The sequence below is a fragment of the Equus quagga genome, chromosome 11 (genome assembly GCF_021613505.1).
Source record: "Equus quagga isolate Etosha38 chromosome 11, UCLA_HA_Equagga_1.0, whole genome shotgun sequence".
NCBI classification, from domain to species: Eukaryota; Metazoa; Chordata; class Mammalia; order Perissodactyla; family Equidae; genus Equus; species Equus quagga.
Window position 1 is genome coordinate 110,364,515 of NC_060277.1, and position 25,098 is coordinate 110,389,612.

Sequence of the window (25,098 nt, forward strand, 5' to 3'; positions counted from 1 at the left end):
ATTAAATGAATGGACATACATAAAGCACTCCCTGTGGTATATGTGTTAGCTTTTGATCACCTCCAATTTACCATTATCCACACAGCAGCATAAGCGACTGGTTAAGACAATATCCGCCTAGGGGCCAGCCGGGGCGATTGGTTAGGTTTGCGCGCGCTCTGCTGCAGCAGCCCAGGGTTTTGCCGGTTGGGATCCTGGGTGTGGACCTGGCACCACTCGTCAGGCCACACTGAAGCGGCGTCCCACATGCCACAACTAGAAAGACCTGCAGCTAAGATATACAACTATGTACTGGGGGAATTTGGGGAGATAAAGCAGGAAAAAAAAAAAAAAAGAAGATTGGCAACAGTTGTTAGCTCAGGTGCCAGTCTTGAAAAAAAAGACAATGTCTGCCTAAACCCTTCCAGGGATGTGTTGCTCTTAAAACCCAGTTCTAACAAGATAGATATTGTACCCCAGGTGATCTGGCCCCCTTCTACTCTGGCCCCTCTGAACTCAAGCTTCCATGACACCAAACCACTTACTCAGCACTTTGTTCCCTGGGGCACAGGACCTTTGCACATGCTGTCACTTCTGCCTTCCACTCTTCCCCTTTCCTCCTGTGGCCTGACTACCTCTCAGCCCCTGGAGAGTGGTGCCTCCAGGAAGCCTTCCCTGATGTCCCAAGCAAGGGCTAGTGACCAGTCAGTTGCTTTGGTACTAGCAGAAGTTTGACCCTCACACTAAAACGGGATGATGCGGCTCTCCATCCAGCAGGAAGTAGCCACACCTTGAACTTGTTTTTCATAAACAGCAGCGAAATAGCTAAACCTCTTACCATCACTGCCAATTCACCCATCAGCGTGCAACTACTATGTGTTAGGGCCAGTGAGACCCAGTGCTGCCCTTAAGGAGGCATTGCTTGTTGACTTGTGAAACACTCCTGAATGCCCGGCAGCACTGAAGGCTGTGGGCAGACTTGACTGTGCCCAGAACAGGGTTCATAGCTTCTCAGTGTTCTGCGTGTGTTTGCACCTGGCTTCCTTTCCTATTTACCTTTTGTTTCTGAATCCTCTTCTCCGTGCCTCACCCACCCAGGCCACCCCTCTAAAAATGAAGGCACACAGGCCCTCTGGGGGCAGAGTCCTGCAGGTCCACCACGTGGCTCTTATTTCCCCATTAGTCCTCACTTTTTACAAATGTTCTTGTTCTCTCGTTGTGCCAGAACGCTCTAAGTGTGGGGCTCGCTTGGACTTTGTTTGAAAGGCCCTGCACGGATTCCCACACTTATCAACTTGAAGCAAATAACAAACAAAACTCTTGAAACTGGAAGTAATGGCCCCGCCAGGCTTTCATCATTGCTACTTTCCACCAGTATTTCTCTCTCTACAGGCAACTGAATTAAGCATCTGGGTTCTGACTTTGAGATCATAATTTTGAAGGGAAAAAGAAAGACCAGCAGACACGCAACACTCATGCCTGTGTGCAGCCCTCCACCTCCGCGGCCCGGGAGAAAGTTGATGTAAGGGGATAAGATACCTGCCACACTGCCAGGGACAGTGACGGAGCAATTACAGGCACCGAGTGCCTGTGGACCGTCTCCACTTGGCTGTTTCATGGGCACTGGTGTCATCTGAGTGACACCACCCAGTTACCTAAGCCAGAAAGCCGGGGGTCCTCCTTGACATGTCTTCCTTCCTGGCCCTCCATGTCAGGTACCAGGTCCTGTGGGGTCGCTTTCCTGTGAGCCCTCACTGCCACACCCGGTACACTGCTGTCCTCAGCCTCCCCAGCACCTCTGCAAGCAACCTTCTGCCAGCTTCCCTCTCCCCGATCTTGCTCCCTCGGATGTGTCCTCCACTCACAGCCACAATGGGTTTTCCAAAATGCAAATATGGCCCCACCCTGTTTAAAACCCTTCAGTGAATACCCACTGCCCTGAAGATAAAAGGTCAACTCTGCCACAAGATAGACCCAGCTGTAAGGACCTGCTCCCTAATTCTAAACTCATTTCTGTCCTGAAGGCCAAGCTCCCTGGGGACCTCGCTGCACCCGCCCAGCATGTGCTGCGATCACCCACACATCTGTCGGGTGACTGCTTAAGTGCCAGTGGCGCCCAGACTGTGCCCATCCTTAGAACCCTCCAGCTCTTCGCACAGGTGGGAACTCAGAGAGCGACTGTTGAGAAGGACCGAATCCCAAGCTTCAACAAGGCTTCTACTGGGACCCCTGATGCTTCCCTCCTCAGTGTGGGCACCAACCCAGGCAGCAGCTTGGACATCTACTTCACAGTAGCACTGTGCATAGCATGCCCTTCTAGAAGGAGGCAGCAGAGTGATGTGGCTGAGAGCCTGGGGCTTTGGGATCTGCCCAAGAAGAACCCAAACCCAGGCTGTGGTATTTGCTATGCCACCTTGGGCAGATTACTGAGACTGAGCCTGTCTCTTCATCTGTGAAGCAGGGGTGATAGGCACTCCCTTCTCCTGGCTGTGGTCCAGCAGCAGGCAAGGGGATTGTAGGGCTGGAGGGTCCCGGCCAATTGTACAGCAAATACAGTGCTACAGAGCAAACATTTTTAAGTACAAACTCTGATGAGCTATGGCAGGTGAACAGCACAGACAGAAGCCTTCTCTCCTGTCCCTCCCCACACCCCCACCGTCACCCAGAGTCCCCCACTCCTGCCTCTGGGGAGTCTCTTAGAAGAAGCCAATGAGGTCAGTGTCTGTGCGAGCTAATCAGTGCCTCAGGCAGCTGGGAACGGGGCAGGGACTTGGCGTGAGGCAAGCTGAGCGCATGAAGGGCTGGCTGAGTCCCAACGGCAGGGCAGACTGCGAGACAGAACTTGGCTGGGCATGGCAGCTCACTGCCCCCGCAACACTTCCCACTTCCTTGGCCAGGAGGCTAGAAGGCCCTTCAGATGTGTGGCCCAACTCTGTGTCCCCATCAGGGAGAAGACCTGTGCCGTCTCTTGCAGGGAGGGCAGGGGGCTGCTCGGGGCATCCCTCAGAAGAGGCCCAGAACAAAGATCCCCAAACCCTCCGCCAAGACGAGGAGGGGAGGGATCCACAGAGCCCAGTCAGCCCCTCGGATCTGGGCTGGACCTCTGTGGGCAGGAAAGCCAAAGCTGTGGCTGACAGTGTTGGAGGGCTGATACTCTCGGTGTCGCGTCTCCGCAGAGGTTGTTGTGCCCTGAGCCCTAGAGGCACAGGGGCACCTGCCTGCCTGAGCCACGGGCTTGAGCGCTCAGAAAGAACGCTTGCACCCCGTCTGCAGGAAGAGCTGTAATCAGGCCCTGGGCACCCCTTCCCCAGAGCTGGCGGCCTGCGGGGCAGTGGGAGAGAGTCCTCAGGTCTGTGGCCTCTACCACGGAGGCAGCAAGGCCCTTCAGGCTGAATGTGATGTCATATTGTAGGAGGCTTTCTTCAGGGTCTCCAGGAAGAACTGTTCATCCTCCAAGAAGTCGCGGTCCTGAAAGGCAGAGCTGGGTGAGCAGTCACCCCCTGGCTGCTTCCTGTACCCGCTTCTGTGAACAGGGACACTGGCTCACAGGACCGAGAGTGAGGAGGACCTCTCGGTGCTAGCCAAGCCAGCCCGCACTTGGGGGTCCCTCCCGACTTACTCCCTGGCTCTGCCTGGCTCTGGCATGCAGTCGGGGCAAGGAAAGAGCATGCACACTGAGTGAGACAGAGTAGGTCTCAGTCCTGGCGAGGCCTCTCGTTAGCAGATGACTTCATCTCTCTAAGTCTAAGCTGGAGATGATAATCTTACCTACCTTGGAGGGCTGTGGGAGGGGAAAGGCTTATTATGCACATAAAGCTTTCAGCACAGAGCCTGGCACCCAGGAAGTCCTCCATAAGTGACAACTGCTATCATTATATGAATACAGGGTTATTGTGAGGTTCAACTGACATGATACCTGCAAATCGCTTGGTACAGAACCTGGCCTAGAGAACAGGTCTCAGAGATGCTCACCTAGCAATCCGTACTACTCTTCTCCTCCTGGGGTTGGGCTCAGCCCTCCCGGGGCCAGGATGTGTTCCTTCCTGCCTTTGACCTGAGCTGCTTATCATCACTGTGAACACGAGGACCACAGGGGTCTACAGGGAGCGGGCAGGCCTGGGCTGGGGCCAGCCTCTGCTCTGGGACACTCACCTGCTCAGCTGTGTGTTTCAGCAGCACCAGCTTGGCGTGGAGGTACGAGGGGCCCAGGCTGGCCGGCGGCTGGCTGTACTGAGGGGTGGGAGCAGGAGCCATGATGGCTGAAAAGGCTGAGGAGAAAGTCGGGGACCGAAGCGTCAATGGGAGAACAGGATGGCCACAGCTGTCTCCCCAGGGCCTTCATACCACTGCGGGGCGGGGGGCACATCCACCAACACTCAAAAGCCTTTGAAAACGCTCATGGGATCTTACCTGGCAACTCCTATTCTAGGAATTTACTCAACGGAAATAATTGGGCAAAGGTGCAGAGATGTCAGGACAAAGATTGCCACTGAGGTGCTATTTATCTTATTGGCAAGTCACTCAGCAGGGAAGCAGTAAAAATAAGGAGCAGCCTCATAATGGAAAATCATGCTGATTGAAAATTATGGTTAAATGTTTAATTACTGACATGAAAACATGTTCCATATGTACATTTCTGAATGAAAAAAACCAAGGCACAAGCAATATATGATACAATCACAATTTTGTTTTTAAAAACATATGCACCAAAATGTCAAAAGTGGTTCTTGCTAGAGAGTGGAGTTTAAATAGTTTTAAAAAGACCATTTTTGGGGCCGGCCCGGTTGTGCAGTGGTTAAGTGTGCATGTTTCACTTCGGTGGCCTGGGGTTCACCGGTTCGGATCCCGGGTGCGGACATGGCACCGCTTGGCAAGCCATGCTGTGGTAGGCATCCCATGTATAAAATAGAGGAAGATGGGCACGGATGTTAGCTCAGGGCCAGTCTTCCTCAAAAAAAAACAAGCAAAATAAAACAAAAAACAAAACAAAAAAAGACTATTTTTCAGTAGTTTTCCTCCTCTATTTCTGACTCATTTTTCTATAATTAACATGCATTACTTGTGTGAAAAAGAAATAAGGTGACTTTAAAACCCAGCTGACTCCTATCACTTGAGAAGTGGGAGGAGAGGGCAGGATGCTCCTGGCATTGCCCTGTCCAGGGGGCCGGCTGATCCAATATCCCATCCTCTGGAGCCACTTACCACTCAGGCGGGAGGCTGCGGGGTCCTGGGTCCTGGGCAGCAGCCCCACGGGGCCAGAGGGCAGGTCCTGTCGGACACGGTCCAGCTGCAGCCTCTGCTGGGCCAGACTCAGAAGCTCCTGTCTCCAGAGCAGGACAGTTGTGAGGGTGGGAGGCTGGGGAGGTTGGCAGGGGTGGGGGGAGCCAGAGCAGGAGGAGCCTTGCCTGATGCATGTGCTGCTCCTGCTGCCGCAGCTGCTCCTGCTGCTGCTGCACCAGCCGTAGTCGGGCCTGCTGCTCTGACTGCACCTGCCGGGCCTCACGCAGTGCCCGCTCCCCTTCCTCATACTTCTCCGAGGCCACCTGTGGGGAGGCCGCCTGGGTCAGTGGGCTGGCTAGGGTCAGCGCAGGGCCCTGCCACACCCAGGGCTCAGCTGCCTGGCACCTGGCTCATGCTCTCCACCTCCTCGGCACGGAGCCTGGTGCGCAGGGCGGCGGCGCTGACCCTCTCCTTCTCCAGCCGCAGCTCCTGCCGCTCCCGCTCCAGAGCCTCCCTCTCGGCTGCCAGCTGGTCTTCCTTGGCCCGCAGCTCGCTTGCCCTGATCTTCAGCTCTGCCTGCTCCTGGAGATGGCAAAGCCTTCACTGCTTTCTCCTCTTGGGAGTTCAAGTGGGCGCTGCTCAGGGTTCGAGGACTCCCCTGGCCCGCCCTGCCTTGCTGCTGCGGTTCGGCTCCACCCTGACTCTGGGAGGAGGCGGTGGAGTAAGGGGGTCCTAGGACCAGCCAGAGAGGCCTGTGGCCAAGTCTCAGTGCTGCCCCTCAACTCTGGGCTCAACTTCTCTGAACTCGTTTCCTCATTTCTAGAATACCTAAGTCATGCAACATGATGAGAATCAAATGAGCAAATGTATATAAAGCACCTAGGGCAATAAAAACAAGTTGTTATTCTCACATGATTATTGTCATCTTAATTCCTATACTCTCGTCATTGCTCTGCTCTTTGCTGAGCTGAGGCATCCCGATGGAGGAGCAGATGGTGAGGGCCGGGGAAGGAAGGGGCAGGGCTGCCCAGGCTTCCCGCGGTTCTTGTGGCCCTGGGCCCTACCTTGGCCAGGCTGACGAGGGTGCCCTCCCGCTGGGTGTCCACCTGCAGCACCCGCTCTGCCTCACGTTCGGCCCGCTCCTTACTCAGCTTCTGCTGAGCAGAGAACTCAGCCCACTCGGCTGCCAGGCGTCGCCGCTCCTCTCCACACTTGTGCATGACGGACTTCTGCTCCTCCAGCAAGGCACTCTGGGACGAGGGCATGAGGACACGGAGTGAGCATCCTTGGGCGTAAGGGCAGAGAGAGCAGCTGAACACGGTGTGGCTGGCCTCACCTTGGCCCTCTCCAGCTCCTCCCGCTCCATGGCGACCTGCTGGACCATGGCCTTCCTCTGCTCCTCCAGAGCGCGCTGTGCGGACTCCGCCTTGGACTGCTCGGCACTCACCCGCCAGCGTTCCTGTGGGCCGGGTCAGGGCTGAGAGCACGCTCGCCCTCGAAACTCCACTCGCTGCCATTAGGCCTGACTGCTCCCTGAGGAGCTGTGCAAACCCACCTACGTCTTCCATGCGAGGCCACAGACAGCTCCTTTCCGGAAAGGTGCAAAAGGAGGGGTGCCTGAGGACTGCGGGGCCTGGACTGTGATTAAGTGCACCAAGGCTAAGCTGACGGCTCGGGAAGTGCTGTGGAGTGGGGCAGGGGTGGCTCCAGAGGGCCAAAGAACTGCTGCTGCTTCCTGAATCGCCAACGATGCCTGCCTGCCTCCTGTCAACCAACAGGCAGAGCACCAGGGTGGGTGTGAGACTGTGTGTGTGTCAGGGGACGCGGGGGCAGGGGCTTAATAGTCACGAAATGAGGGACTGATAAACACGGTTCTTGATAGCAAAACATCTGTTTACATATTGATACTGTCTACAGGATGTGTGTGTCATCACTGGCTATCTCTGGCTAGTGGGTGATTTTAATTTTCTTCTTTACTGTTTCCTGTATTTTAATGTTTTTCAATGAAATGTATCATAACCTAGTGCAAAAAAAAGTATTTTTTAAAGAATAAAGCTTGCTTTTATATATGAAAGATACAGGGAGTTTGAAAATGTATCTCTTACAGCTCAGGAGGCAAGAACATTTCTCCCAATGTCACAGGCATCAGCTGATGTGACAGGTTCGAGTGACAGGAAGGAAAGTGGGATGTGCAGCTCATAGGCAGAGAGCACTTCTGGGGGTGGAATTGGGAGCCTGCAGAGGCAGGAAGGGACAGGAGAGACATTTCAGAGGAGAGTCCCGAGGCTGAGGAGGAGAGGTCAGAGCACTGCTGACTTTCCCTGGGGTGCTCTGCGGGAAACAGGCCCTGCTGGCAGGAGGATGGGCCCCACCTGCTCCAGCAGCCGGCTCTGCTCGTTCAGGCGTGCCTCCATTTTCCCGATGACCTCGTGGAGCCGGCTCCGCTCTTCCTCCATGTCCCGCTGCTGCCGGCCCAGCCTCTCCTGCAGTGCTGGGGGTGGCCCACAGGGCGCTCACTGCCTGCCCATCTTCCCACCAAGATGGGAAAGCAGGGAGGGACACATGGCCCACTGGGTACCTCGGAGCTGCTCGTCCCGCTGCCGGATCCCCAGCTCCCGCTCCTGGGTGGTGGTGAGGTGCGAGGCCTCCACGCGGGAGGACAGCTCAGTCAGGCTGCTGGAGAACTTCTCCATCTGCTCGATGATACCATTCAGGGACCTGGGGGAGGACTGGGTCACCTGGGCCTGGGGACCCCAGCACGGCCCCCTCGGGGTGGGCAGGGCCAGGACAGCACCCGTACCGTGTGTGGGAGGTGGCACTGGTGACGGCGTCGATCTCCCGGTCCTTCAGCAGCTTCAGCCGCCGCAGCTGCTCCTCGTGGTCCTTGCGCATCTCCAGGATGGAGGCCCTGAGGGGACGGGGAGGAAGGAGAGGGCCCGTCTCAGCAGGACCAGTAGGGCTGGTGCAGTGAACACAGGGCAGCTCCACGTGGGAGGAACGTGCCTCTGGGGGCCCCTCCTCCCGTGCTATGCCAGTTTCCCTGGCTCCTCTGCCTATCTGTCTTGGTGCCTCAGTGCTACACCCACTCTCCAAGGCGGACATTCCTTCTGTTACTCAGCAAAGGACTCTTCACACAGAGGAAAGGCAGGGGTGTCGACAACCCTTTCGCGTCTGGCCAATCTGTGCAGTGCTAAAAGGCCTGCTCTGCCCTCATCAGCCAACTCCCTTACGGACCCTTCCTTAGTTCTGCTCTCATCTAGAAAGGCAACCAGACCGACATAGCAGGCATAACAGTGCAAATCTCTTGGGGTCGATCCCATCACTAGACTGAGAGGTCCAGGAGACAGTGGAGGAACCTGTGCTCATCAGCCCTCAGGGTGCTTGCTGCTGCCAGGCCCTGCCGGAACAGCCAGTGACCCCTTGGGCCCTGCGGGTACTCCCTCCCCGCCTCAGCAGGAGTGGTGGCCCCCAATTCGTGGCATGTTATGGGTCAATGTGCTCCGCCTCGGTCCTCACTGGAAGGGAAGGGGTCAAGCCTTGGTTCAAAGGCCGTTGAGCCATGGCTTGGGGTCTCGCGGGAATCAGCTTCCTCTGGCCCCTCTTGAAGCCAGCTCCCCCTGCCCGCCTGCCGCTGGGCCTCGCCCTCACCGCTGCAGCTCCCGGAGTCGTTCCATCTCCTGGTCCTTCTCCTGCGCGGCGGCCGCCAAGCGCCGCTGGTGCTGGGCTGTGAGCTCGGCCTGGGCCTGCTCGGCTTCCTGGCAGTGCGACAGATACTGGGCAGACAGCTCCTCGTTCTCTCTCCGCAGCCGCTCTTCCCGTTGTTGGTATGATGTTTCTAGCACCTTGACGCGGCTTCTGCCAACAGGACACCCAGCCATGGGGCTCGGAAGGCAAGGGCGGCCACCTGAAGGGCCTCTCAAGGTGCCTCAGCTGAGGCAGGCCATGAACTGCGGGAAGCCTGGGCAGGAGGAGTGGCGGGTACCTGTGAGCACTCTCGATGAGCTCCAGGTCTGCCTGGTGTCGCTGCTGCAAACTCTCCAGCAGCAGCCTGTGCTGGGTTCGCTCTAGCTCCAGCTTCCGCACCTAGGAGGCGGCAGGAAGGACAGTGTGGAGGGAGGGGAGACGGGGTCCCTTAGACTGCCTAGGGAAGCCTTCCAGCCCTCAGAGTGACACCATCCCATCTCAATCCTGCCCCCACAGCCGGCTGCCCCTCTGCCCCTCACCTGGGCCTCCAGCTCTGCCAGCCGGGTCTGACTCTGCAGCAGCTCAGCCTGGAGCTCAGCAGTGCCACTCTGAAGCTGGGCCTGGGCAGCCAGGAGCTGCTTCTGGTATTCTGTGCCCGGCATGAGGCTCCGTGCCAGTGACTCTGGGAGCAGGGACTGTAGGAGAGGGTGAGATATGTTCCAGATTAGGTAGGGGACAGGGACTCAGCTGAGCTCAGCTACCTCTGGCCCTCTGCTCACGGGACCTCCTAGGCCCTGTGCCTGATCAGTGGCTGTAGACAGGGACAAGGATGTGACACCAAGAGGCCAAGGCCAAGGCCTTGGAGAATCACGCAGTCACTGTACCTCCCCTTTCAGGTCTGGTTAGGAGAATGAGTCCCCCTCCCTCCCTCAGACCAACATCCTCTCCAGCAGGGGTTCCAGATTCCTAGACAAACAGCCAAATGCCAGCAGAGTCTTAGCTATGACAAAAGTTTATGACACTGGCCATTTCCGTCAGGTCTGAAGTCCAAATGCTGATAGCTACTCTGGTTCCTGCAGGCTGTCTACCATCCCCCATCTCCAAAGGCACTTCTTGGTTACCGGGGACATGCTCCTGTGGGGCTAGGTCTCCTCAGGCCTAGGGGTCAGAGGTGACTGCCACATCTGGGAAACAGACAGAGGTGCAGTGGGAGGACGGCAAGGATGGAGGAGGTTTTCTAGACAGAATGACAAAACATCTGCAGCCCTGCTTTCCGGCTGGAGCATTCCCCCTGCCCCCACCTGGGTGCCAACTCTAATTCCCTGCTGGTTCTGGCAAATTAGTACCCAACTCTGCCTGGGAGTTTAGGAAAATGCTGGCGGGGCGCACCAGGGTGAGCTATCTGACATCATGACACCTTCTGCCTCGCAGGTTGTCAGGTCAAAGTGCTGCTGCTGCCTCTGAGCCACGGGAATTGCCCCACAGCCCCGAGACCTATACTTGCTTGTCTGCCTGCCCTACCTGGATGGGCACAGAAAGCCCCGCAGGTTCCTGGGAGCTTGGGAAACCAACAGCAGGCTCTGAAAAATCAACAGCAGAGAACTGAGGAAGCGACGCAGAAAGGCCCCGAGGTTTTGTGTGTGTGCTCGGGGAGTCTGGCTTCACTGGTCTTCCAGGGGCCCTGAAGGAAGCTCGAAGTGCCTCCCCCTTACCCAGAGTCAACCCCCCCAAACAAAGCAGAAAACAAACCAGTGCCGGAGAGGTCTCCAGGGGCTGTTGCCCTCTTTGGGTCACCTGCACGGAGGGCCAAGTTGGCCTGGTTCCAAGTCACAGGGGACCTGAGGGCACAGGGATGGGGGTGGCAAGGTAAATAGCTTTCTATGTGGGACACAGGGGGAGAAGGGAGGCTGGCATGGGCAGAAAGGGAAACATCAGGTTCAAATCATGGACTGGACAGGCCCGGTGTTGGCAGTTCACTGAGAGTGAGGGTTCGGGTGGATAAAGGAGACGGAACCCACTTCAAGTCCCCTTAGTCAGTGGGCCTGAGACGAGGTATTGAGTCCCACACACCAAAGTGACCAAGTCGGAGCCCAGCATAGCTGTGGTGGTCTCTAAGGAAGGAGCCTGGGCCGGCCCCTACCATGCCTCTCGTGGATCCCCAGCCCTGGCTGTGGACATACCCCATGGCCGCAGGCCTGGCAGGTGGCTTTTCTGCTGCTGTTCCTGAGGTCCCTCCAGCAGCTGCTTGCTCGAGCCCTGGATTGCTGGCAACAGGTTGGCTGAGGAAATAAAGAGTAAAGTGAAGATGGCAGAAGGTCCAGGTTAGGTTGGACGAAGATGGGCCAGGACAAGGCCCAAGCCTGAAGCTATGTGGCTGTTCCTTTTCCTGCCTCCCCTCGGCCCTCCTCTTGTTCCCACCATCCCGTCTTGGGGATTCTCCTCCCAAGTCTGAGACCCTGGACTTCCAGTGCCCCCTCCCACCTCAGTGCCCCCTGGGGCACAGTGAATGGACACTGACTGTCTGACAACAGTCCAAGGAGCAATAATAGACGTGTTATAGGCACCAGAGTTAAGTTCAAGTCCAAGGCCTCGTTCTGGCCCAGTTAGCTTCTCAGTTTTAGACTGACGCTCTGTTCACTCTCCTGGCAGGTCTGGCTGCCCTTTGGGCTCCTCTCCTCTCCTGTCTGTTGTTCCCGCCTCCCTTCTCAGCTCTTGGGGTCAGTGAGGGGCCTTTCACCTTGGTTTTGGGCCCAGGTCAAAAACCACCCTCCTCGTTCACACAGCCCCAGGGCTGGGTGATGGCCCTGGGCTGTCCATTCCCTTCCCTGTCACTCTGGCCACACAGCATCTTTCCACTTCCTCTGGACAATCCTGCCCTTGGCAGCCTCTTCTGCCTTCCTGCCCTCAGGTTACTCACTGTCCTGCCCCACAGGATCACCTTTCTGGGGCTCTTCCAGGAGTCGCCTCTTAGCCACTGTGTCTTCTCTAACACTCCCAAAGAGCACGAATGACTCTCAACGCCCACAGGCGTCATTTACTCTAGCTCAGGCCAGCAGAAGCACCAATGATTTGGACACTGGGTTTTTTGCCAGCCCAAGGGCACTGTGAGCAGAGCCCCTGCTCAGAGGCACCACGATGGCTGTGTGTCACATCAGGGTACCATCTCCTGCCTGATCAAGTCAGTGCCTGTCCCCGTAGAAGTCCGGGTGTGAGTGTCAACAGACCCCCGGTCCCCTCATGTCTGCACTGGGGTCAAGGCGGAAAGCTAGACGCTGTCTCCACAGCACCCAAAGAGGGAGAAAAGCATAGCTAAGAGCCGGCGCTTCTGACTGAGGCATCGAGATAGTTGAGGTTGGCCCCCTACAGCCCGGCCAGGTGCCCCCTCCACTAGAGACTGCAGCCCAAGCCCACACCTTCTAGAAGGGGGGTGGCCTGCTGCCTCCAAGTTCTGGCCCTTAGAGGCCACAGTGCGCTCCTCTCTGGCCAGACCTTGGGACTTCTTCCGAGACAAGGCATGGCTCAGCCAATCTTCCTCCTCTTTCTGTTCAGAGGCTCCCAGCTGGGAAGGCTGGCTGGCTTTGGCAGGGGAACCTGCACCCTTAGTTGGCAGCTTTGCCGGCGAGGAGGAGGGCAGCCCGGCTGGGGCAGAGTGCCGGCCTGGGGCAGGATACTGGTTCGCAGGGGCGGGTACTGAGGGTGTAGACAGTGCTGAGCCTCCCCGTTGAGCCTCTCTGGTGGGAGAGGGAGGGAGCAGGTCCAAGTCGTCGTCGTCCTTGAGGCCCAACCAGTCAGCTCCTCCCTTCCTGGTGTGGGTGGGGCTGGACGCTGCTGGGGGGCTCTGTTTGGAGCCTGGTTCTCCCTTGGGGTCTGTGCCACCTTCTTCTAAGAACCTACTTCAAGACAGAGAGGAAGGGGTCTAAGGCAGGACAAGCAGCCTGTCCCAAGAGCCCCATGTCTGGCCTTTCTCTCCACTGTTGGGGGGTGACTATGAGGCCCACACCAAGGAGTCTGTAATGGCCAGGGGCTCTGCACAGCCAGCCTGAGGCCCAGCGAGCACAGCGCCCGCACCAGCTCAGGCAGCAGAGCAGCAGCGAGCTGTTTGTAGAAGCACGAAACACAGACATCTTGAATTCCATCGCGTGAACCGGGCACAATTCCATCCACAGAGAATAGGACCAAATTACAACCAGGGGACACACATCCAGAGGAACAGCAGGCGGATGAAGTGGTTTTAGGTTTTCCAGCCACCGTCATTTTCCTACCTGTTCCTTGATTTGGCCATTGCCTATATGTGTTACTGGCCAGTGGCAGCAGGTTCCAAGGTTTAAGAATAGACTGAGATTGGGAAACAAATGCCCATGTGTATATAGGGTCATTTAGATGGAAAGAGAGGCTGATAAAGCCAATGTGGCATGACGGTAACAACCACTGGGTATGGGCAAAGGCTGGGAGGGAATTTTTTATACTGTTCTCAGAACTTTTCTGCCAGTTTGAAATTATTTCAAAATACAAATTTGAAAATATACACTGGGAGAAAAACGCCAAATTCAGAAAATTCAATCCACTAATTTAATGTTTTGTTGCAAACTGGGATGAGACCGCTGGCAGGATCACTACGGCAGATCCCAGGGCAGCGCTCCTGGGGGGCAGGGTTTGAGAGCCCACTGCCAAAGGTTAAGAGTCCCGCTAACCCTGGGACTAGATATTCCTCAGGGAGGTTGACCGACATCACAGCCATTTACAGCTTCAAAGGGCTTCAGGCAGAATTGGGCCCACCTTCTCCTTTTCTTTCCGAGGAGGCCGGGAGCAGACTCTGGGACCAGGATCCTGCGGGGCCATCTCCACCACTTGGCTTGGACTAGTGAGACTGGGCAACCTCCCCCTTCCCTCGGGACCCCCCTGCAGAGCCTAGTGGCCCCCCTAGAGCCGTGGCCTCCCACACAGGACTGTCGGTGGGATGGGGGAAGGTTGGGGCTGTCTTCCCGGTGGGCAACCTGTCTCCAAGCTCCCTGCGGGCCCCACTTACCTGACTGACTGCCGGCGGGACTGCCGGCCCTCAGAGGAGCCCAGGGTGGGCTGATAGGCCCCAAAGGTGAAGTCCTCGTCACCCCAGGGATCTTCTTTGTCTGTGAATTAAGGAGTCTGTGATCCGGGGGCTGGCCAGGTGGCACAGCGGTCAAGTGCGCACGTTCCGCTTCAGCGGCCCAGGGTTCGCCGGTTTGGATCCCGGGTGTGGACATGGCACCACTTGTCAAGCCACGCTGTGGCAGGTGTCCCACATATAAAGTAGAGGAAGATGGGCATGGATGTTAGCTCAGGGCCAGTCTTCCTCAGCAAAAGGAGGAGGATTGGCAGCAGATGTTAGCTCAGGGCTAATCTTCCTCAAAAAAAAAAAAAAAAAAGAAAGGAGTCTGTGATCTGGAGCACGGGAGTCAAACTCTTTTGTGGCTGCAGAACTGTTTGAAAAGGGCTGAATTAGCCACTTTACATGTACGATAAGTACAGGTGAAGCTGCTCTGGAGGAAGCTGGGGCGAGCAGCTGAGCGGCAGCTCAATGTCTCCGACTCCCGCACTCGGAACGTCACTGGGGGGCTGCTGTTAAAAACGCGCTAGCGGGGCCGTGCCCCAGACGTGCTTAAGGTGAGGCCCAGTGAGCAGCACGTGTCACAAGAATGATTCTCAACAGACGGCCTGTGGGCTGATGCTTCGAGAAACACTGGTCCAGAGCAGTGTTTTTCAAACTGTGAGCTGCCACCTATTAGCAGGTTGAGAAATGAGTCACAACCAATGTATTTATTAAGTCAAACAGCACATAAATAAAAAACAAAATTACGTGTGTGTGATGATGTAAAATTTATTTATTATGGGTTGTGATAAAAATCTGCTCTGGGAGCCCCCCACACCCTCCCCTGCCCCACAAGCTTCCTTACCCTGAGGCCTCTGGTACTTCTTGTCCAGCTTGAACTCTCTGTGCTCCCCGCTGCCCGGGCAGGCCAGGAGTTTGGTGGCAGTGTCTCGACCCAGCAGCTCATCCAGCTTGGAGCGAGCGGGGCGGGGCCCTTCCCTGTAGGCCAGGACACAGGGCGGCCTGGGTGAATGTGAGGGGCTCCGGGGGGCCCACACTATACCCCCAACTAGCTTTCCCTGAAGCAGCAGCCTGGCCAGGGCTCTCCGTTCATAACGATCCTTACTGGTCTCCCGTCGGCTTCCTCTCTGCTTTGGGGCTGTCTCCAAACCCCAGTGTGGCTATGAGGTCATCCCCATCGTCAAACAGCAATTCGTCTTTCTGTCGGATGGGGGTGTCCCCAGGAGTTAGAGGAATAGAGGGACCTAAAAGACAGAGCACAGGGCATAATGCCCACAGCCTTCTTGCCCTCAACTCTGATATCTGAGGGGATTCAGGGGGCTGTTTCTCTGCAACCCTGATGGGTGGGACAGTGGGCATCACACGTGTCTAGGCTGCCCACGGGACCCGACTCCCCATACCCCACTCCCAGGCTCATGCACCCCACCTCCCTGTTCTTAGAGACTGACAGTCTCTGCTCCAGGATCTTAGACCTGTGGTCCCCGCCCTGGTGGGGTCTCTGGTTCTGCACTGGAAAGTTCAGCCAGCCTGCCGCCAACTGTATCTGCCCCAGAGCGAGAAACACCCACCCTCCTACCTTGATCTCTGACTGGGGCTGGGCTCTTTTCGGAAGCTATTTTACTGTCTGTCCTAGGCGGCTTCTTGGCGCTTCCTCCCTCATCATCGGAAAGAAGCCCTGCCAATGGGTCTTCCAAGTCTCACGGCCAGAAGGGAAAGCACAGGTCAGACTTCAGCGTTTTGTCCAGTAGAATAAGCCTCGTGCTGCGTGGGGGAGTTCTCTCTCCAGTGGAGAGTCTAGCTGGTCTGATAATAAACAAGCTGCTCGGCACCCAGAGGCCAGGACCTGTGTAAGGGGGACTCCGACAGCCCCGGCTTGGCAAGGGGAGAGGGAGCCGGGGTAGCGACCCTGGGCCTGCGGTCCAGTGTGACTGTCCCAGCTTCACCCATGGGCCTCCAGACTCTGCTGTCTGCACAGCCTTCTGGAAATGTCCCCAAGGCATCAGAAGAGAAGTAAAATACTTGTGTGCGTTCATGAAGGGAAAGGGAACTTCTCCCATACTTCATAAAATCTCCAGTTTGATGTCTGGCTTCAAAGCCCTTGTAAATAAGTTCCTCAAATATCCCGGCCAACGCAACATATTTAGTCCCTCCCCGAATTCATGAGGAACTGAATCAGTGGCACCAGCTGTCTCTGTTCCTCGTCTGATACACACAGTGACTTGGCCTCGGACAAGCAAGCAAGCATTACCCAGGCTACTCCACTCTCAAAACTGGAGTGTCCCAGAAGTGGGGTGCAGGGCCTATGGTACCTTCAAAGGAAAACTTCCTGTACGGATGGCCAAAGCTGCGGGGAGAGGGAGGTGGCTTCTTGGTGGGAATGGCGTCCCCTGCAGGAAGTAGAGGGAAGGCAAGGTCACGAATCGGGTCTCCTGGCCAAGGTTCTGCCACACAAGCTGGGATGGTGTGTACTTCTTCCTGGGGGGCTGAGGGTTCGAGGCCGTGGAGATGGCCATGGGCTGGGTCTATACCTCCCCAGTTCCCACAGAGGCTGCGGGCAGAGACGTGGTCCGGAAGCTACCTCCTGCCCCCTAGTCACAAGTCATTCCAGAGTCATGCATTTGGGAGATGCACAGGCTACCATAAAATTCTCCAATTTAACTCAAACGGCTTTTCCAGGAACTGCCATGTCGGACTTAAGAGGGACTGGAACGGCTCTAGGAAGGCAGGAGGCTGAATCTGTCCCCGCCCCCACCACAAACACTCAAACACACACACGTGCACAGGGAGCCCCTGCCCTCTGCATTCCAGGCAGGGAAAACCCACAGGACGTGAAAGCTCCCTTCTAAGCATCTTCCATGTCCCAAAGTGTCCCTAGGTTTGAGGAGCTATCTCCCACTCACCTTTCTCTTTGGCTAGTATTATGCCAGCAGGTTTGGGATCACTAGGCAGCTCTTCTTTCCCCGAAAGCTTTGCAGGTCTTTTGCTAGAGGCTAGATTAGACTTCTTCAGACCTAAGAGATCGGCATCCATGTCGTCCAGATCCTGGAAGAGTGAGGTGGGAGGAATCCTCTCAGGTGCTCAGCTGGTGGTTGCTAAATGCCTTCGTGCTGGAGCAGCCTGGTGGTGATAGTGCCTTCCTCTCCATGGGGGACAAATGGGGACTTGGGCTGGGGAACTGACTCGACAGGATTACAGAATGAGGGCAGAGGCAGGGCCAAAGTACAAAGTCTCCACACTGTTGGTCTCGGATGAGCCGAATGGTCTCGGATTGGTACCTCTACTGGCTTTTACTAGCAGCTGCTGCCTTAATGCTACAATGAGAGAGTTACTAAAACCTGCTTTCAGAGCTCCTCACAAAGGCTTAGCAACTTTTGAAGCTGTGTGCAGTGGAAACAAAACAGCAGGACCCTGAGATTGCAGACTTCCAAAGGGACTGCACCAGGCAGTGAGGGGACCCTTTAGCCAAAGCCAAGGAAAATTCTGGATTCCTTAGCCTGCCTGTCAGGGTAAGCGAACTGTGATTAGAGGTAGAAGAGTGACAAGAGTATCCTTCCTGAATGTTCTATGATGATGACATTAAAAACCACCAGGAACCAAGCCAGGAGAGGGAGGCAGTCAGGGACACCCTGGTCACCACTAGGCCTCAGTACAGACACGCTGAGTGATGATTTTGAGAAGGGGATGAGATCTGAAGACGGTAGTTGGCACCCCAGGGACAGAATTGTGAGGAAACAAAGGAAATGAGAAAACTTCAGAAAAAAGATGAGTTAGGAAAGAAAACTGAGCCAAAGGCAAGCAGAGTGGGATGCGGGTTCTACTCATGGTTCTGGAATGAGAGACTCAAAGTCACTACCAAAAATTCAGTCCTGGGGGCTGGTCCCATGACTGAGTGGTTAAAGTTGCATGGACTCTGCTTTGGCGGCCCAGGTTTGCAGGTTCAGATCCCAGACGCAGACCCACACCACATGTCAAGCCATCCTGTGGCGGTGACCCACATACAAAACAGAGGAGGACTGGAATGGATGTTAGCTCAGGGCGAAACTTCCTCAACAAAAAAGAAAAAAAAAACTGAGTCAGAGGACTCGAGGGTCATGCCAAGGGGTCCTAGCTAGTGGCCTTGGGGAAGAGTGATTTTTAAGCTGAGGTTAAAGAAGATGATTTGGAGCCAAGAAGGGGACAGACCCCAAATCTTTAGGGCTCCTCTTGAAAGAAAGTGCTCAGGCTTGGCCTGGGATGGTGGCAACGTGGTTAACCAGAGGGACATGAGGTGGAGGTCAGGCAGGGGGGTGCGCCTGGAGGGAGCCAGGGGGAGAACAAAGGGCCACTTCAGGCTCTAGACCCAGCCAGGCTCCCCAGGCACGGAGAGATTATGCTCTTATAACCGTTCAGAATTTATGTCTTAAAATTCTGTTGTGAAGATTAGCTTGGGGCTTGATCTGACCAGAGGACAGCTGTACCAAAGTGGACTTGGCAGGGGATGTAGAGAGAAATATGCAGAAAGATTAAGAACAGGCTTTCGGGGAGACACTTTCCCTCTTTCTCCCTAGGTAGTGGTGGGGTGGAGGGACCCAGGTGAGTCTTTGGGTGGGAGCCGGCCCCATTTCAGAGGCCTGTGGCATGACTGTGTCTCTGGGTGGGAATCTCCATAAACCTGTAAAACTAATTCATACCCAGAGGGGCAGGAAGGGCACCAGCTCATGGATGAGCTCCATTCTTGCACTAGCAAGGGCTCAGAAACACAAACCGTGAAAGGAGAAATCAGAGGGAGACGAAGGCATGGCATGAAATATCAATACCCCACCCCTGGCTCCCAGAATTGTCTGAGCTGCTTCATTACCTTCATGGCCTGGAGCAAGGCCTGCGGGTCTGCATCGGAGATGTCTGAAACCTAAGTCCACAGGAGGGTAAGGTTGCACATTAGTCAAGGCCTCACAAAGCTCAGGGCTCTGGGCCCCTGCTGCCCTGCTTCTGCTAGGGCAGGAGCACAGGTCACCCAATGGGGCGGAAATAGGAGGGTCCGCCCTCACTGGGGGCTTGTACGTGGTTTGAAGTCAAACCTGCCCAGCTGTGGAAACCCAGCAAGTGCTGCCACTTTTTATTCCTCCCAACTGGAAAGACCACTTCTATCACAGGACTCACGTTACGCGACTTCCCATCCATGCGACTGGACAGCCACAGTCACAGCTGTGGAGTTCACTAGGGGAAGCACAGTTAAGAGGCAACAACCAAGACCCCAGCAGTCGGCAGGAGCGTGTCTCGCTGGTAGGAAGGATAAGGACGTTGCTTTGGGTCCACCTGGCAGCCCTAAGGTATTGCTGTGCTTCAAGAACAAACTTGCTTTGAGAGGGCTTCTAAACCCTTGTGTGAGCAGCCCCTCGGCCAGGACACCCACCTCACTGTCTCTGGGGATAAGGAGAGAGCGGGGAGTAGGGAACAGGCTGGCTCACCTCAGCGTCAGCTCCTGCAGGGCCTGCCATAGTGCTGAAGGCATCATCTTCCAGGAGGGACCTGCAAAGAGGCGGAGTAGGCACCTACCCCCATCCCCAGGGCACGAGATAATTCTAAGAAAGGAAGAGTGGCTTAGAGAGCCCAAGGGAACTTAGGTAGACGCTTCTCCAGGAGAGCAGGGCTGCTAAAAGGAATCTCACAGGCCACTTAATGCAGTGATTTTAAACTTTTTAAAAGCAGTATAGCCCCTTTAAAAACAAACAAAAACAACACGTAGGCCAGAGAGACAGAACTGGTTTAGCTAAAACAAAGATGGGGCAGAAGGCTCACAAAGCTCCTTCCTTATCTCTCAACTGTCAAAGGAACCTTAGAAGAAAAAACACAGTCTGAAAATCATGATCTAGGCCAATCCTCTTATTCTGAGGCTAAGAAAATTGAGACTCAGAGGTTCAGGAATCGCCCAAGGTCACACAGTAAGCAACAGATGTAGGGCTGGAGGCCAGGACTTCTGACCTCCAGTTCAGTTGTCTTTCCTCTCTCCCAGGCTCCTTCACTGAATAGGAGATGAGGGAAGGAGGAGAACATTAGTGACACTAAAAATGGGACCCAAAGTATGTGGAAAGTGGGGCGGAGAGGCAGGAGCATTTGGACTGAAATGGGTCATGGACACCCGAGCCGGTCCTGGGCTTACTTTGTTCCAGCCCTTGAGGAAGGCAGCGCCCGACCTACACCTGCTGCGTCTCTGGCATGTGAAGCTAATTCAACAGGTTTGTCAGGTGGTGTCACTGGAAAGAGAGAAAACAGGAAAGATGCCATCAAGGTGAACAGGATGACAAGTTCCCCACTGAGCTGTCTCCCGGACCCTCCTACTGAAAGAAAGGCCTGTCTGGAGGCAGGAAACTGGCCCCATAGGCAGGTCCCAAATGGGAGAAGGGGGCAGTAATATTTCCAAGCAGGAAGTCAACCCTAAATGCCAACTGGTGCCAAATGAAGAGCCCCGCCCCGCCCCAGGGAAATGCAGGAAGAACAGCACGCTTCCACCGCCCAGTGGTTGGCTGGAATGCGTGGGCTGGTGCTCTGTGGGGTCTTCTGGGCCAGACGGGGGGAACCTTGGCTTTGCTGTCCCTGGTGAGTTCAGCATGACCCTGAAGCCCTGCTCCTCAGACACGGACATACAGGATAGGGGACTACTATCCAGAATACACACAGCACACTTACAACTCCAGAGTAAAAAGAGAAACAACCCAATCAAAAAACAGGCAAATGATCTGAAGAGACCTTTCTCCAAAGGAGATATACATATGGCCAATAAACACATGAAAATATGCTCAACATCATTAGCCTAAGGAAATGCACATCAATGAGATGCAACTTTACACCCACTAGGAAGGCTATAATCAAAGACAGAGAATAACAAGTCTTGGCAAGGACGTGGAGAAATCGGAAGCCTCTTACACTGCTAGTGGGAATGTAGATGGTGCAACTGCTGTGGAAAATAGTTTGGTGGTTCCTTAAAAATTAAACGTAGATTTACCATATAGTCAAGTAATTCCACTCCATGGTTTATACACCAAAGAACTGAAAATATATGCGAAACTGATGCATGGTTAACAAAATATGGAGTATCTATACTGGAATAGTGTCCAGCCATAGAAAGGAATGCCACAGTGTGGATGAACCTTGAAAATACTATGGTAAGTGAAAGAAGCCAGATGCAAAAGCCACATAGTGTATGACTCCATCTTATATAACACTTCTAGATTAGGCAAAGCCATAGAGAAAGAAAGTACATAAGTGGTTGCCTAAGGTTGGGGGAGGGAAGAATGAGGAGTGACTGCTAATGGGCGTGGAGTTTCTTTACTGGGTGACGAAAATGTTCTGGAATTAGACTGTGGTTATGGTCGTACAACTTTGTGAATATACTAAAAGCCACTGAATTGTACACTTTAAAAGTGAATTTTACGTGAATTATATCTCAATTAAAAAAAAAGAAGATGCCGCCTAAATGAAGGGATTCTGGGGAAGGGGCACTTACTCTCATCCCCCAGGAGGCCACCAAGGACATCATCTATGGAGCCTGGAAGAGAAAAGGAGCCATCATGACCCCAGGAGGAAAGAAGAACGATCCTTACAAGCCTCACATCTTGGGACCTTGCCCCGGGACCTCAGAGCTCTCGGATGTGGGGGCCTAGGCTTGGCTCTCTCTTCACTGGCCACGAGATGTTTTCTCTCTGGCAACAAGTCACAATGCCTTGTGGAAAGGCCCCAGGGTAGAAATCGAAAATAACTTTCTCAAAGGATGGTGGTGAAGATTTTCAGGAGAACCTACAATCTGCGAGACACACTGGCCAACAAACCAGTCTCCAGGCTCTGAAGAAAGCCCAGTGTGCTTCTTTGCGAAAAGCGTCCGAGATTTCTAGACACATACAAGCTTCTTTCCTACCAATAGCCTCCTTGCACCCTTCCCTCTGGGACCCCTCTCAGCCACTTTCTAATGGGGGCATGTAGGGGAAACCCAGTCTGAGTCCTGAATGAGGTCTCGCATCCAGCTTAAGTGCCTTCACCACCCGTAACCCCAACCGTATGCTTCTGGATACAGAGCCCAACGAGAAGGATTTTTTTTCTCAAGTCCCATCCCCAGTTTATTTCTGAAATTACTCTGAGGCCAAGGAGGCAGCATGAGGAGTCCCCTAGGAAGACCAAAGCTGCCTACGAAATTATGGGGAAATCAGCAAGACCCATACCAACAACATTCAGACACAACAAAGTTATTTTTGGACCCAAAGTGGGGAAATTATTTTTGGCGTAAGGGTGATGTTCCATCTCTCCACTTACCTTTCAATCCCTTTTTGGTCTTTGGTGCCTAAAATGGGAAAAACAAATCACATTAACAAAATCCAACAGCGTTGAAACCAAGAATGCAGAATGAACTGTTTTGCCTTTTGCCGAGTCACCAGAGGAAAAGGAGCGCCAACGGCATTTACAGACAGAAGCCCATTATGCTTGCCCAGAGTTTCTGAGAACAGACTCATCCAGAGTGTGGGAAAGTTCCACTAGCCAGAATGGATGCCACTGTGGGTGCTGTCAGGTAGGCAGAAGTGTCTCCTTTTCCCTGACTTCCAGATGCCACATGCAAACCCTCCCAGCCAGGCTGTAATATGAATGGGAAAGTTTTCCTCTATTGCATGTCCCCGTCTCCTCAACCAGTGAGAGACACTTAAAAATGCTTCCAGTAGGGCTGGCCCAGTGGCGCAGCAGTTATGTGCACACACTCCGCTTCGGCAGCCCAGGGTTTGCTGGTTTGGATCCCAGGTGCGGATGTGGCACCGCTTGGCCAGCCATGCTGTGGTAGGCATTATACATTAAAAAAAAAAAAAAAAAAAACGTAGAGGAAGACGGGCATGGATGTTAGCTCAGGGCCAGTCTTCCTCAGCGAAAAGAGGAGGATCAGCAGCAGTTAGCTCAGGGCTAATCTTCCTCAAAAAAAAAAAAAAAAGCTTCCAGCTGGCCATTCAGGGGCTTAGAAGAAATGCTTGCTCGTTGCTTAATAAGATGTCTGACGTCAATTCTACTTCTCATCACACTTTTCTGTGACCACATCCTGGTCTTTGTCACCCACCCCCCAAGTACTCCATGCAGTCAAGATCTTGGGGGTGGGAGTGGGGGTAAGAGCGGGTTCACATTTCCACACGTCCCTCTGCATTCTGCCTACCATCTCAGTGCTCTGGAGGCTGCTTGTGGCTCCTTCACAGTGCTGTCCAGATCACTGGAATTCTGCCCACATCGGGCTCATCCTCCCTAATGCAGAAAATTAAAGTAGTTGCTTAAAAGTGATGGAGCTGGGGCCAGCCCGGTGGCGCAGTGGTTAAGTTCGGCCGTTCCGCTTCTCAGCGGCCCAGGGTTCGCAGATTCGGATCCTGGGTGCGGACATGGCACTGCTTGGCAAAAGCCATGCTGTGGTAGGCGTCCCACGCATAAAGGAGAGGAAGATGGGCATGGATGTTAGCTCAGGGCCAGTCTTCCTCAGCAAAAAGAGGAGGATTGGCAGTGGTTAGCTCAGGGCTAATCTTCCTCAAAAAAAAAAAAAAATGATGGAGCTTTCCCACTTCCATAAATTAACAGTTCCTTACAGGGAAGGCAATTCAGATGAGAAGCAAAGTGCTCTGGGTAACTTAATGAGCTTGCCAAGGCCTCAAGATCACTCGGGTACAGTGCAGTGGTCCTCATCCTTGACTCTGGATGCGGGAGACGGCAGGTACCATCTCAGAAAGGAGGTGGGTGCCAGGCACTATGGTCAATACACCTTCCCAGGCAATGCCCATGACTACTTTCCAGGCAGCATTCAGCACAAAGAGCGGATGTGAGCACTGGTTACTCCTTGACACTATTTTCACGGATGGTGGAAATTTTCCCTTCACACTAACTGTAAATCCGACTCACCCCATTAACAGAGAACTGTTTTCCTCAGAATGATCACTCTCTCCCTCTCGCTCCTTAACATTACCAAAACGGACCTTTGGCATGCCTTGGAAGAAAGGAGTCTGAGGGGGCCGTCTCTATTTCTCTAGTGTTGGCCTGTCCTGTTATTAGAATGCAAAGTTTAGCTGGGTTACGTACAGGAGCCGCTCTGTTTCTTTCTCTGCAATGGCAATTTTCACGACTTACAAGTCCAAACATGTTTTGCATCATGACACATCCAGGAACTTCTGCCATCTCCTATCCATCCGGTCCCACCTCCCAGACGGCGGGAATTTCTCAGAGGTGTGCAAAGGCCACAGGGCCACAGAGTACCATCGCGTCATTGCCATTTGTCTGGCCAACTCCGTGCCAGGCATCTAAAAATCCCGAGCCCACCCCTTAGCAAGGGCCCTCCCAGAGTCACCTCTCTGTCCCGAGACTCCGCGCCCCTCCATGCATCACCCCTCCGCGCGCCCAGCATCTGGGCACCGAGCGCAGCCTACGATCCTCCCAGCCCCTGAAATCGCCCGGGTTACGCGCCATTCCCCGCGGAGGGGCAGCCGGTGAGACCTGTCCCAGCCACGACCGCTGGTCCCGGATCCGCTGGAGCCCAGCTCGCTCAGGCCTCCCGCTTGGGAGCCCCGGGGGTGCCAATCTCTCAGTCGGCCGGCCTCCGGAAGAAAGGCGAGCCTCGAGGCATCCTGGGAGTTGTAGGTCCACGGCCCGCTCACCTGCGGGAGCCAAGGGAAAAGGGGGCACCGAGAAGAACTACATTTCCCAGGGTGCCCCTCCGCAGCCGTTAGTCGAGGCCGGACCTCTGTTCGCGGCTCAGCGCGTTGCTAGGAGCTGCCTCAACGCCCCTTAAGGAAGCGGGTGCAGGGCTGCGAGGCCGGGCGGCTTTTCCCCCCATCCTCCCTGGGGCCTGGGCTCCAAGACCAAACACTAAAGTTCCTCTAGCACTCTTCCGAGGGCTGACTCGGGGCGGGGTTGGGGGCGTGAGAAACGTGTTAAGACTGGAGGACCGATAAACCATAATTATGTATTTATCCCACACACCAAAGCGTAGGGAAATGGCCGTGACCTTTGTCATGAAAATCAAAGCAGCGAAGCCATGATGAAACCCAATACCGTCACCCAACAAAGACACGTATAACACTTGTGTTAATTATCGATTTTATTACAGGTTTTTCAGTTTTACAAAGGAAAAGGGAGTTAGTGGTTTG

General features: G+C 54.6%; 1 protein-coding gene across 8 annotated transcripts; it reads right to left on the minus strand.

Moving 5' to 3' along the window:
• Positions 1 to 328: 328 nt before the first annotated feature.
• FBF1 (Fas binding factor 1) lies at positions 329 to 24,528 on the minus strand. 8 transcript variants are annotated; one of them, XM_046674859.1, is made up of 30 exons: positions 24,446 to 24,528; positions 23,130 to 23,215; positions 22,253 to 22,280; positions 21,453 to 21,494; positions 20,109 to 20,202; positions 19,417 to 19,477; positions 18,807 to 18,857; positions 16,870 to 17,011; positions 16,279 to 16,356; positions 15,546 to 15,665; positions 15,075 to 15,213; positions 14,814 to 14,947; positions 13,910 to 14,009; positions 12,297 to 12,776; positions 11,064 to 11,162; positions 10,633 to 10,721; positions 10,405 to 10,463; positions 9,423 to 9,578; positions 9,182 to 9,282; positions 8,848 to 9,054; positions 8,000 to 8,107; positions 7,778 to 7,917; positions 7,572 to 7,690; positions 6,536 to 6,658; positions 6,264 to 6,449; positions 5,605 to 5,781; positions 5,385 to 5,522; positions 5,182 to 5,299; positions 4,132 to 4,247; positions 330 to 3,447 (listed from the first exon to the last, which is right to left on the minus strand). In XM_046674859.1, exons 2-30 carry the CDS (start codon positions 23,130 to 23,132, stop codon positions 3,364 to 3,366), a joined length of 3,492 nt encoding a protein of 1,163 aa, XP_046530815.1. In that variant the 5' UTR covers positions 23,133 to 23,215; positions 24,446 to 24,528; the 3' UTR covers positions 330 to 3,363. The 8 variants fall into 8 exon arrangements, with proteins under 8 accessions (XP_046530814.1, XP_046530813.1, XP_046530815.1 ...); XM_046674862.1 differs by lacking the exon at positions 24,446 to 24,528 and adding an exon at positions 24,416 to 24,438; XM_046674860.1 differs by lacking the exon at positions 24,446 to 24,528 and adding an exon at positions 24,300 to 24,434.
• Positions 24,529 to 25,098: the final 570 nt, after the last annotated feature.